The 13,941-nt window shown below is 38.2% G+C and overlaps 1 protein-coding gene across 2 annotated transcripts in view; it reads right to left on the reverse strand.

Moving 5' to 3' along the window:
• Window positions 1-4,474: 4,474 nt before the first annotated feature.
• PIGV (phosphatidylinositol glycan anchor biosynthesis class V) overlaps window positions 4,475-13,941 on the reverse strand; it is a 219,285-nt gene continuing 209,818 nt past the window's right edge. For both annotated transcript variants that reach the window (XM_044084127.1, XM_044084121.1), the window contains exon 3: window positions 4,475-5,878. In XM_044084127.1, the coding sequence (XP_043940062.1) occupies window positions 5,558-5,878 (321 nt within the window). In that variant the 3' untranslated portion in view covers window positions 4,475-5,557. The remainder of the gene's footprint in view (window positions 5,879-13,941) is intronic.

Consider the following 13,941-nt stretch of genomic DNA (forward strand, 5'->3'; position numbering starts at 1 on the left):
CTGCATCAAAATTATTTTTACAGGGCTTATTACAAAATGGGGCTATCTTAATGGGGATCCTAACAAAATAACAGGTAATCCTAACAAAATAACAGGTAATCCTAACAAAATAACAAGTAATCCTAACAAAATAACAAGTAATCCTAACAAAATAATCTTAACAATTATTCCTACCCACCCTTAACTAAAAATAAAACCCCTGTCGACAAGGTTAAATTAAATTAAAAGAAAATTGTTTTTCATCCTACCTGAACCAGATGAGAATCCGTTTCCCCTTTTGGTTCGGAAACTGTCCCTCAGATAGGGATCAGAGAGCGGCCGGCCTCTTTCCAACGACAAATCAGTCTGAGGGCTTTCCGTCGAGGGAATCTTATGAGAAACCCTCACCTGCGCAGGTTTTTCGGTCTCTCTCTCGGTCTGATCCGTATCTTCGTAGAGGTTTCCGGTCTGAAGGACCAAAATGTCAGTAGAAAAAATTCAAGCGAGTCACATCTGCCTCAGGTGATGAAAAACTTCTTTATTTGCAGCTAACCAGATTACAGCAGCATGTTGGCCAAGATGATCTCAATCTGATCAGCTTGGTTACTGACATCAACTTTTATACTTTCCTGTTACTAGCCAAAATAGCTTTTGTTACATTTCTAACAGTTGACAGTTGGCCATGAAAAACATCTAGGATCACAATTTAGCTCAGAAAAGAATGCTTTACCTCAAAACCACAGTGGTAGCTGGAATTTTCCAGAGCCTGCCTCAATAAATTAACTCTTATTCAGAAGTATAGAAAACAGGTGTTATTCAAGTTCATAAGCAAACTACATCTATCATAGATAAAGCCCATCTTTAATAAACATGGTTCAATGACCTTTTCTTACCAACACTTCAGCAAATAGCATATTCATTTTGCTAGACGGGAGAAAGAGACAAATAATAATAATAATGTGTTAAAACTTTTTCTCTTAACAATAAGACAATACTAACCCCCTTAAGAGGACTGCCTGCCATTGCTATTGTAAACAAAGCAAGGATATTTACACATCAAAATTATGTAAACACACAAAAGAAAGTAAACTCTTAAAACACACTAGAGGCAGAACTATGTATAAAATAGGTAAAAACAGGTTTATTTCAAGGTTGAAATGAAAATGATCATCTTTGCTTTACACAGTTGATTTCACAAGCAAGTACACTATTTATACAACATTTTATATCAAGCCTGTCAGTCCTTAGTGGTAACTCCACCTATTTCATTCCATACAAACTATCACAGCCCTTCATTGCTGTATATTTTAGTTCACAACTGGGGAGCCTCAGCTACACCTTTTTTTTCCACTTACACAAAGTCTTTCTCTATCTTTTGTCAAGGCACATCTACAAAAGGCCATAAATGGGCCATCCAACTCCAGGAATCACAATTCTTCACATACAGCCCTTGATCTATCAAAACATCTAAGCAAAATACAGTGGGAAAAGGGCATACACCTTTTTCTAGTATAACTTCAATTTTATCAATATTTTTGTTTAGATGTTTTTTCGATTTAGATTTATTTTTTCCTTTTACATATTTTTTCCTGTCGATATTATGATGTTTCGTGTCACATTAGGTAATTCCATATGTGTGTGTGTGTGTATGTGTGTGTGTACACGCACATACACACACATATGTATGTATGTGTATATATATATATATATATATATATATATATATATATATGTATACAAACACACACACACACAGAATTAAGACACATTAGACAAAGTTTGACGCAATCTTGAAATTTCCAGATTAAATAATCTCAAAAGTTGCTGAATATATATTACCCAAAGCCATTAAAGAGGAGTTTCTTTGAAGTACATGCTTTATGCTGACATGTAGTTTCTGCTGGAACTGATATAGGTTCATAGATTAGTACTAGGCTAACGGCCCTTATGAACCATTTTAAGTCTAGCTACTTATCCCACGTGAGAATCAAACCCTGCACCTTGTGTCTGTAAGGCAACCACAATAACCATTATGCCAACCTACCACACTATTATTACAAGGTTTATATACTCAAGTACTAGAGCTAGCTGCCATTGTGGGACATTTTTAAGCCTAGACAGTTTCCATTTCAAAGATGAGAGTCAAACCCTGTACCTTGTGTCTATGAGGTAAAAATCTTAACCATTATACCAACCAACATTAGAGTTTGCCGGGGGGCACAGTGACCAGACAACTGCATATGCAGTCAATTTATTCATGAGTTATAAAATATAACTGCAAAGAAGGACTGACACTATACAGTTGAGAATGTAATACAATTTACATACTGCATGTAAAAAGAAAAACTGTTTCCTGAATTAGGCTTCAGAACAAGTGAAGCACAAAGTTTATCTTAATTACATCTGCGGTGTTTCTGATAAAGAAAGTGAAGGAGGTTAGTAGAACGCTGGAGAACAGAGGCAAGAGGATAGTACGAAAAAAAGGTTAATAAGATAAAGAGTGAACAGAGAAGAGGTTTTGTATGAAGACATTACAAATCGTAGTATATAGAACGAGTTAGATTGAGAAGCGGTGAAGTTAATGTGAATACTTTTGTAATAAATATACTACAGATGGTAAAGTGAAATGAAGAGCAGCAGCAGTTGGATGTTAGGTATGTTTTTAGTTTGTGAGGAAATATATTAATCACAATTTCAAGTTTTATAATATAATATAATATAATATAATATAATATAATATAATATAATATAATATATACCATCAACCAACCAATGTCTCTTCCCTGAAAGGCGATAGCTGGCTACTACAGCCAAATACATTTCTTCAACACTTCTATTTTATTTTTTTATTTTTTTAAATTTTTTTGTATTACAGAGCTTTTTCTTATATTATATTATTATTATTATATATTATTATAATATAATAATAATAATATAATATAATATAATATAATTTCTTCAACACTTCTATTTTATTTTTTTATTTTTTTAAATTTTTTTGTATTACAGAGCTTTTTCTTAGCTATTCTTCCCCCAAACCACATCTATTGTCTTCACTTGTCAAGTACCTCCATACTGCAATTTTAGGTACATAAATACACAAACTGCAAAATAACAGAATACTGATGGTCACAAATTTGATTTTTATTTATATATTTTAAGCCTTACAATCAGCAGTAAGTATCTAGAAATTCTGTAAATTTCTCTGTATATGTTTACTATCTTCCATTCTCTGTGCTGCCCATACCTTTGGAGAGAGGAAGGTAAAAACCTGAAAAGGGCAAACACAGTCTAATAACATTATATATATTATATAGCCCATTACAAACATATATGCATAAAGTTATTCCAAACTCTGGAGTTAATGAACTACTGAAATAAATGTACAGTGGTGGTGGGGGGGGGGGGGTTAAGCAATACACAGGCACATATATATATATAATGTAGTTAAATATATTAAAACTCCTAAATGTCGATCATGACAATGTCAACATGAAAAAAAAAAAAAAAAAATCGACATTTGCAACACTGACAGCTCGTCGCAAATGCACTGAACGAAACTTCCTAATTATATATACTAACATCAAAATGCACAATCTCCGGAGAAGGGACACATTCCTAACCTCAAGGATTATCTATCATGCACAGATGTCGACCATGTTTTGTCATCAATGCATCTCAACCTGTCTAGTGTAGCTGTATTATTACAGAATTTTTTTTATATGGTAAGGTGCAGTGTTATGATTTCGGTTAACAAGCATTAATAAGGTGGTGCAGGAGGGCAAGCAATATACATGTATACGCACACACATTTATATGGCATACTTAAATATACCAACCCCCCAAATGTTGACAAGAAAAAAAAAAGACATTTGTAATGCCGAGAGCACATTGCGCAATTTTCAAACAAAACCTCTGTATATGCAAACTCTCAAACAGTGTTTTCTTTTGGGGACAAGTCCCCCTGTACCCACACACCACTCTTAATTATATATACTAAAAATGACATTGTACAATCCTTGCAGAAGGGGCATATTCCCCAACCCGGAGATTGCTGATCTTGCACACCTGTTGACCATTTGTTTTTTTATCAAGTGGTGCTGCGGTAGCGTTCTCACCTCACAGTAAGACGCTGTCTGGTTCGATTCTCAGCTAGAGCATCTTCTGCATGGAGACATGTGTGAATGGGCGTACTGGTACGTAAAAATCAACTGCCAATCATTAGCGGACCAGAGTTCCGCTGTAGCGACCCCTAACAGGGAAAAGCCGAAAGACACAAACATATATATATATATATATATGTGTATATATATATATATATATGTATATATATATATATATATATATATATATATGTGTATATATATATATATATATATATATATATATATATATATGTATATACACACACACACACACACACACATATATACACACATACACACATATATATATATATATATATATATATATATATATACACACATAATATACATATATGTGTGTGTGTATATACAGACACACACACACACACACACACACACACACACAAGCACAGTTCAGAATATTGTTCAGTATCAGATTGTATACAGGTTAGAATGCAGACAGAGGTAAGTGGGATGGTACTTAGGGTGGAACAATGCTTACAAAAGTGCTGTCAGATGGCTTAGAGTAAGGGTTAGGTAAGAGGATAGCTTTAGTGTTGTGCATATTTGTTGGTGTGTGTCAGCGTGTTGTGTAGTGGTAGTAATGCAGAAAACTTTTTTTAAGGTAAAGTGCAGGGTTAGGGTTAACACGCATTAGTAAGGTTGTGCTGGGGGGGGGGGGCATACTAATGTGTGAGAACCCTTATCCTGTACCTTACCTTAGAAAAATCCTTTCTTTAACACTACCACAAACCATGTGCTATTTTTTTTTTTTTTTGTATTTTTAGTGCAAACTGCTCACAAAAGCAGTGTGTTTGCGTTTTTGAAATTAATTTAATTTGCGCTTTGGATGTCATTTTTTTCTCTTTAGGATGGGATTTGCTGCAGTTCTCACCCACAGACAACTAAGAAAACACGGATTCAAATCCTTTGTCTACGGACTTGATCATCGCCCCCTCCACAATATGTGTCCCCAGTATAACAGGCTGTAGCACAAAGCACAGCATTCCATAAGCAGTGCAGTGCACAGCAAATGCTCAACCATGCCAACGCTGTGCTCTAAGCTAACAAAACACAATCTGAAAGTCCATCATAGCACATCAAATACAGCGATATTAAGTTTATGCATGCATTCTGTTTTGTCTGCTGAAAATTATAAACTACATAAAACAAGCAGATTATCTGAACTGTAATGTATTCTTCTAAGCAGCTGACTTTTCTGTTCATTGCATACTAGTCTTTCAAATGGCATAAAAGAATGCAAAGTTCCAGCAGGTGGTAACAAAGTTATGTCCTAAGCAAGGATAGGGGAACTATGTTTTATTTTAACCATTTTCCTGCCTTGGGCATTTAGCAAGTCACTAACACAGGACATTATTGGAAATCATTCACTGGCCACTGCACAGCAACAAAACTATTACAACAAGCTGGATTCACGTCCAAGGCAAGAAATTACAGTGCAAAAGGAGTCCAAGCATCCAGTAGGAGAGGAAGTAGCCCAAAATGCACCTGGTGGTGGAGGTACACTTTTTCCAATTCAGGAACAATTCTGTGATGGAGTTACTCATGGCATTTTTCCAAGATCTGTCAATCAGGGAAATTGCAGAAGTGGATGAAGTATCATCAGCTTGCAGTCTAGTAGTACAGGATGAAAGCTTACAGCTATATTCATCGAGTAAAGGTTCTTTCTGAAGGAGGTGAGCACAGAACCAGTACAGTACGGGAGAAGAAGAGCACAAAAATCTGGTTAAAACCTGTAGAAAGCCGAAAAAAAAAATAAGTTCATCAAGCAGTAAATCAAAAGCAATTATACAAAAATGCAAAATAAAGTTTAAAAGATGTTTTTCTGTCATGCATATAGTTATTTTGACTCTATATCATCCATAAATGCTCTTCTAGATGACAGCCATATTCTTATGGTTCTAATACTATAGTTAACAGACTGTCTCTATTTAGTGGAACAGCATCCCTACCTGGCATGAGAGTGCCATCCAATGTCTATCTGATGTCCATTGAGAAGGAGCTCATGTGGGTTTATGCAGCAGTACATCACAGAGAAAGATATATAGAGGATTTTAAATGCCAGTTAGAGAAGATGTATGGTCAAGTAATAATGCACCGTCATCAAGCAATGCATCTTTACCTTCTTCTGAAGGGTAGAAGCCAACAACACCTACATGGTGGCATACCTAGCTTTAGACAATAGACCGGAATTGGCCAACAAAAAGCAGCCTTCCCTTTCCTTCATTTATCCTAACTGGGGAGGAGTACCAGCCCCAAAGGCAGTCTGTCTTCAACCCCTCCCTGATCAACAGCGCAACATCTTTGCTGATAATATCAAGCAGTGTGTGCCCCCTATTACTGGCTGATGTTTGTCTTTTAGTTCCTGTATATGAAACACTGCTTCTCCAAGAGAGTCTCACATATTCTAATGAAAATTTCAGGGACCTATACCAGGATGCTTACTTATAAAGTGCCTGACCGTGCTCTTAGCTACAAAGCAAAACAGTGGATGCACCTCGAATTTCAATTAGAAAATCATTTTGATATTTTCAATATCCCATTTAAATTGTGAAAATCTCATTTTTATACAGATAAAGCACTTTAGAAGTTATGTTACAATCTGTGTTTGATCGGATTTAGATTTGTTAAGCTAAGCAGAAATAACAGCTACAATTTTTATTTATTTTACCGACATTTGTTTACTGGGAAAGTCTGACTGAACTTATTTGCTCATTTTTAGTGGAGGGTCCAAGAGAAAAAAGCTTCAACATTACAAAAAAAATTGTCAAAAAAGAAGCATGGCAATACAACACAAAAAAAACATCATTAAAGTACTGAGTTTTACCAAAATAAGTACAAATAAAAATAACAATATAACAAATATCAAAATTGGAAAGACAAAATATAGTAATCCTTAGCAAGGCAATCTAAAATATGCATCAACACTGCTTGGAGATCATCTAAAGTGACATTACAACAGAGAAAGAGCAAAGAGCAACAACAAAAACAATTCAGTAAGGGTTAATCTACAAGAGAAATGGAGGAGATAAGAAGGATGAGAATAAATGGCTCTGAAGATCAACATGGACTAGGACAGGAGCAGATACAGGATTTGTATAAGAATTATTTTAGAGTGTATTTGAAGGAGGTTATGTTAGAGATATTTTTAACTATAAGGGGTAGGGAGTTCCAACATTTTGCTTATGAGTAAGAACATAGGCTTCAGCCTCAGGATTTTGTTTGGTTTATGTACTGGGAGGAAGTGTTTATCTTTGAATCCAAGTTTCAACCAAACTAAATGCTTGTTGAGTTGTCTGTTGTAAATATGTTATGAAGGTTTTAGACAGATGAATGTGGAGTTAACTGCATATTCTGCTAAGGAACCTTAACATAAGTAACTATAAAGATTTCTAAAAATGTTAAAAGAGAGTAGGTCCAAGGATGGATCCTTCAAGCATATCTGTAGTACTTAGGAGGCATAGAGAGATGCAGCCTTGCCATTTAATTGATTGTTTGACAGGTAGCTGGAAAACCACTGAACTGAAGGAGATGAAAAAGAGAGGATGGAAAACTGATTAAGGACTTTTGAATGACAGACAATGTCAAAGGTTTGTGACAGGTCTAGGAATACCGAAGAAACAAATTTGCCGGAATCTCTAGCTTTATTGACAATGTTTGTAAAGGATACTAAGGCAGATGTTGTACTACAAGCCAGCCAAAAGCCGTGATGAGTATCGGTAAGTATTTCATTTTGTAAGAGATAGCTCAGAAGTTGTTTATGAATACATTTTTCTAGCATTTTTTGACAGGGGAGACAAGAATGCTAATAGATGAAATATAGAAATGTCACTGGAACTGCCTCCTTTATGTAATGGGATAATGTAGGACCTTCTCCATACATTATGGACACAGGGCTCAGAAACAGATCTATAAATGAGGATGCTAACTGAGTAGGCCTCTGCTTAATGTTTTAGGTATTTTGGTACAGACTATCTGCGGATATAGCACAATATTTGAGTTTAAGTAACATTTCTTATACTGCTAATAGGGATGGTTTCATATGTAAGTACTAGGCTAGCTTCCCTCGTGGGCCATTTTAAGTTTAGCCAATATCCCTCAAAGGTAAGAATCAAACCCTGTACCTTGTGTCTGAGACAAACACCTTAACCATTACACCAATCCCCAATCTCAATGTTTAGAATCAGGGAAAGGCAGTAATATTCAAGGAGGATTATGAAGGTGAGCATTTTGAAGACTGAGAAATAGGATTATATCGATCAATTAGTACTGGGGAAGTTTGATACAGAAGGAAGGATAGTTATGTGAATTAGGAGTTGGGGTACTATATATGAGAGTGGTTATGGTGTATGTCCTCCAAAGAGAAGGTATTTGTGATAACCGTTTAATTATGCTTAATGATCTGCACGTGAGCTTTATAGGTTCATAGGTAGGTGCTAGGCTATCGGCCCTAGGGCCTATACAAGCCTAGCCATAACGATTCCCTGGCTATTGCTTCCCACAAATATTTACTTTCCTGGACCCCTGTCTAGCAGGACTACTGATGTGATCCCCGAGGTGAATTTCCCATCTCCCATCCAATCGTCAAGGTTCCTCTTGAAGAGGGCCATTGAGGTGTTCTGCTTGACATGTATAGGCAGCCTATTCCAGAGTATGAGGAGTCTCTGAGTCTGGAACCTATCCCTCCAGCATGTTCTAGTCATCGTGATGACAAGGTTAAGATCCCTGGAGCGTGTGACTCGTAGGGACTGGGATTTCTTTAAGTGTAGCATGTCCAACAACTTTGGGTATGATATGGCCTTGTATGTTAGGCACAGATCGCCTTCTGAGTAGGCGATATGCAACAGAGTATAGCTGGAGTTTCTTTAGACGGTCAGCATAAGGCATCTGCTTTAGGCCTGTGATTCTTTTTGTGAGGTATTTCTGTGGCCTTTCTAGTTGATGCAGATGTCTTGTGAGGTATATACCAAACGGGGCATTGTATTCTATAATGGGTCTAATGAGGGATGAGTACAAAGGGACAATGACCTCCTTTTTTCTGAATGAAAAGCCCTTAGTGATGAGGTGTGCCACGTAGAAGGATTTTCTAACAGCTGTGGCTATGGGGTTATCAAAGGTGAGACCACTGTCCACCTGTGTCCCTGGGTCTCTTATCACACTTTCGGTGTTTAGTGTACTGCCACCTATGTGGTAGTTCACAGGTACGTGTTTTTTCCCCAAACGGGACAACTATATATTTTGTGGCACTTAGCTTGAGACCATGACTCTAGCACCAGGCATCTGTTTCAGTAAGGCCCTTTTGTAGTATATCCACATCATTTGGAGATTCAGTACTGGTTCCCAGCTTGCAGCCATCTGCAAACTTTGTAAGTCGGAGTCCCTTAGTGTTGGTCTGTACTTCAGAGAAGTAGATGCCAAACAAGAGTGGTCCCAGAACAGAACCCTGCGCTACACTACTTGTCACTTGTCTGGAGCTGGACTTGGAGTCAGCTACTTTTATAGTGTGTGTTCTTGTCAGTAAGCCAGTTTGCAACTCATTGAGTGATGTAGGGATTAATGCCTAGCTTAGTAAGTTTATCTATGATTCCAGAGTGGGGGATAGTGTCAAAAGCCTTGCAGAGGCCCAAGTAGGCTGTGTGAACCACCTTACCCTCGTCCACGGCTCTGGAAACTGATTTGAAGAAGTCGATCAGGTTCAGGAGGCAAGATCGGCCCTTCACGAACTCAAACTGGGCGGGTCCAGTGTTTGAAGGTTGCCAATATCTTTGTTTATAAGTTCCATGACAATACATTCCATGGCCTTGCAGATCAGGCTTGTCAGACTGATGGGACGGTAGCTCCCGTGTTCCTAAGTGGATCCCCCCCTTGTGGACTGGGATGACTGTAGTTGTCAGCCGCTCTGTGGGCACAAACCCTGAGGTAAGGCTATGATTAAACGTCTCACATGGGTGAGATGCCAGTTCATTTTGTAGTTCATTAAGTACACACAGTCCGGGATGTCGTCTGGTCCCATGGATGCTGTACTCTTGGCCTTTGAGAGTGCGGTTTTTACCCGAGTGGCCATGATTACCGGAATTTGGCATTCTTTTGGTACTGAGATGGGCCCTTTAGGGGGTGAGAGGGGGGTGAAGTTCGCACTGAATCTATCTGCCAGGATATTGGCAGTATCCTTGTGATCAGTATATCTAGTGCCATTCTGCTGTAGCTCAGAGCAGATCTCAGTATTGCCATTTAGATTCTTGACATAGTTATAGAATATGCCTTGTGGTTATATCTTTGGCAATTTTGTTTTCGTAACTAGCTTTGGAAGAGGGATCTCAGCTTTCTACTGAGGTTGGTGAGGGAGTTTTTTGAATCCTGAGCTCTTCCTCTTTTCTGCAAAAGTTTCTTCCTTCTGTTGTACAGCTTGTTTATGGCAGGGGACCACCAAATTGGCTTCCTTTTTTTAGGAGACAGCGTCTTGGTTCTAATTTGGGATAACTTGGTCCATGCACGAGTGAATGTGCTTGTACAGCACCTGAGTGTAGGATTCAGCAGTTGAACTTCCAGTTCCCATCTGCATGGGTGTCATGAAGTTTGTTACTTCTGACTTGAGAAGCATGAAGTTGGCTTTGGAGAAGTTTTTTACGGAGGTTTCCTTAAAGTGGGGTGGGGTGGGATGTGGATGTCAAGGGTGATTAGCACGGTCTGATCTGACCAACGAGGGGGGGGTGACCACTGGTGTGGAGCATCGATCTCCCATGTTGGTAATGACCAGGTCTAGAATACTGGTACCCCTGGTGGGACTATGAATTAGTTGCTCTAGTGCATTGGAATTTATGAATTCCAAGAACAGTTGAGTAAAGGTGTTGGTACAGGAGTAGTTTTCCCAGTTAATGGCAGGGTAGTTGAAATCACCAGGTATTAGGGTGTTTAGTTACCAGGATAAAAATCTGAAGGGATAGGATATGGAAAGGGAGGACTCAGATGTATGTGAAGTGGAGAGGGGGATGTCAAATGAAAGCTGAAAGGTCGGGGGCATTGTTACGGAGTTAAGGGGAGAGTAGGGGGTGTAACAGATGGTTCTAGGATAAGATTGGTTACACATTCTATGTTGTAAGTGTTGAACTTAGTAGCTATTTGTATAGTGGAGCTGTCTTGGCACTGACTGGGTTATTTTTATGGTGCCTGAGTATAAGAGGGAGAAAATGACAGACCAGAATTTGGGGGGGGGGGGGTTGTCCTCTCTGTAGTTTGAGTATAATTTTTTTTTTGTCTCTATTAACTTGATTTTTATCCTGGTAACTCAGACGTCTGTATATTTGTAAGTATTTATTTTTGTTGTTTGCCAACTATACCAAGCTTTACCTCTATTTTTATTAGGTGTTTGCTTGATTTAGTGAGCTAAGGGGCATGGTTAGTTTTAATTATTTTGCTGTGCTGTGGGGCTAGGCTACTGAGTGTGTTTAGAGAAAATGTATTAAAATGTTTTACACCTTCATTAAGGGGTATAGTTTTTAAGTTAGATCAATTCAGCACTTTTAATTAGTCGATTAAAGACTACTGGTTACATTTTGTGAAGTTGCAAGAAGTTATGAATTTATGGTTTTTGGTAAGTTGTGAATCAGTCCTATGAGCAAAGGTCAAAAAATGATCACCAAGGGTTTCTAATACAAGAAAATGATATGGGTTGGAGACCAGAATCCAGTCTAGGATGGATTGCTGGTTTATTATTTTGATTAAATCTGGCTGGTGTATTGATGAGTTGTGTGATCCCAAACAGCTCCATACTGCAAGTTGGGTAGTCTGAGAAAATTCTCTGCCAGTCTATATTAACATCTCAAAGGATTACTGTTTCATCTGAAACTGTTTCTGATATCCAGGATAATATTTCTACAAGTACAGGAATGTTATTTCCTGGAGGGATATACAGTACAGTGATACATAAGGTATTTTACATTATTTAATTTTAGGTATGAGATGATAACTTCAGCAGTGGCAAATTTGGGGATGGTATACGGGTTACTGTAAAGGCATTAGTTAAATTAGGACTATTCCACCTGCTTTCTTGTGAATCCTTTCTAGTCTGATAATATTATAATCAGAGGGAAGAAATTCATCATCTTTTATATCTGATTTAAGCCATGTCTCAGTTGCAGCTAGGATATCAGGGGTATGGTGGGTTATCCAGACATGTAAATCTAACTTTATTATATACTTCTGAAGTTTATAGTGACTAACTTTAGAGTTGTAGAGGGTGGAAGATGGTTTACAAATTGGAAGGAACCTGGGCTTGGGTTTAAGTCACTACATTTACTGATGAAACCGAAAGAATGTGCATTTATAATGGATGTTTTTGAAATGACGTGTATGAATTTTATTTTTCGGTAAGGATAATTACTGCTGATGAATTTGGTTTTGATATAATAAAAAGGGGCCTATAGAAAACACCCTGGGGGAGATGCCAGAAAAGTTGTTGGTGAAGTAATTTTATTTGCAGAAAGTAACTGCAGAGGTTTGTTTTTCAAGGCTTAAGGTTGGAGAAGATGTTTTGTTAGAGAGCAGGAGGAGAAATAATATAAGGCAAGAAGGAAACAACAGTTTTTGTTTTAAATTAAGTGGTTTAAAAATACCCCAGTTAATTTCTAAGATTAATATTTTCAAGATACCTGAATAAAGTACAGTTGTGTACCTACCATAAATGTTGATGTTCGAGTGTATTCACTGTTGCAGTCATTGCAGGCTGGCAGGCTACCCGCAGTCGGCCTGAATTCCAAAGTCCTGGTCCGGCGTCGGTTACTATCGCCTCTTCCCAGACGTCAGTGTGCCAGGGGGTATAAAAGATGCAGCCGATGCCATTTTCTTCAGTTTTTCTTGCCCCAGATGTCAGGTACCCCCAAAAGGGTAGGCTAAAAAAAACATTGCTTATAAAAGCATGCACTAAAATAAACAATGCCTTCATCTACAAGCAAATACACCACATAGGTTGTATAGGATAGAGAAGTACAGATAAGTCCCAGCAAAGAAAGGGGGATGGTGGGTGGGTAACCTGGACTGCAACAGTGAATACACTCGAACATCTACATTTATGGTAGGTACACAACTGTACTATGTTCATCGTGTTTCACTGTTGCAGTCATTACACTTGGGTTGAATCCCACAGTGGAGGTTGGGCGGCTGTGTCTAAATAGAATTAGGAGTGGCTATAAGGCCCTGCAGAACTGCAGTGGCAAAGCCTGCTCTGGATTTAGAGTAAAGAGGTAAGTGGTAGTGCTTAGTAAAAGTGTGCACTGAAGTCCAAGTTGCAGCCTCCAAAATATCCTTGGTTGGTACTCCCCTGAGGAAGGCTGCTGCCCTGGTAGAATGTGGTCTAATGCCCTTAGGCACTGACTTGTCATGTTGTGAATAGCAGAAACGAATGCAGTGTCTTATCCATTTTGAAATAGTCTGCTTTGAGATAGCCTTTCCTTGTGATCCTGCAGCATATGCCACTAAAAGTTGTTCAGTCTTTCTGAAAGCTTTAGTTTTGTCCAAGTAGAAGCGTAGCTGTCTGTGTATGTCCAAAGAATGCAGAAGTCCCTCCCCTTTATTCTGTGGGTTTGGGAAAAAAAGTAGGCAAATGAATGGTTTGGTTAAGAGCCACACTGGACACCACCTTAGGCATAAATGTTGGGTTTGTCCTTAGAGAAACCCTGTCCGGATGGAAGATAATGAAAGGTTCCACAGCCATTAAAGCCTGTAACTCTGAGACTCTTCTTGCTGAAGTTATTGCTAGGTGCGGAGCGGTTTTCCATGATATGAATTTTATCTCAGCTGT

Source organism: Protopterus annectens, chromosome 1.part1 (assembly GCF_019279795.1).
Source record: "Protopterus annectens isolate FY-2018-M chromosome 1.part1, PAN1.0, whole genome shotgun sequence".
Classification (NCBI taxonomy): domain Eukaryota; kingdom Metazoa; phylum Chordata; order Ceratodontiformes; family Protopteridae; genus Protopterus; species Protopterus annectens.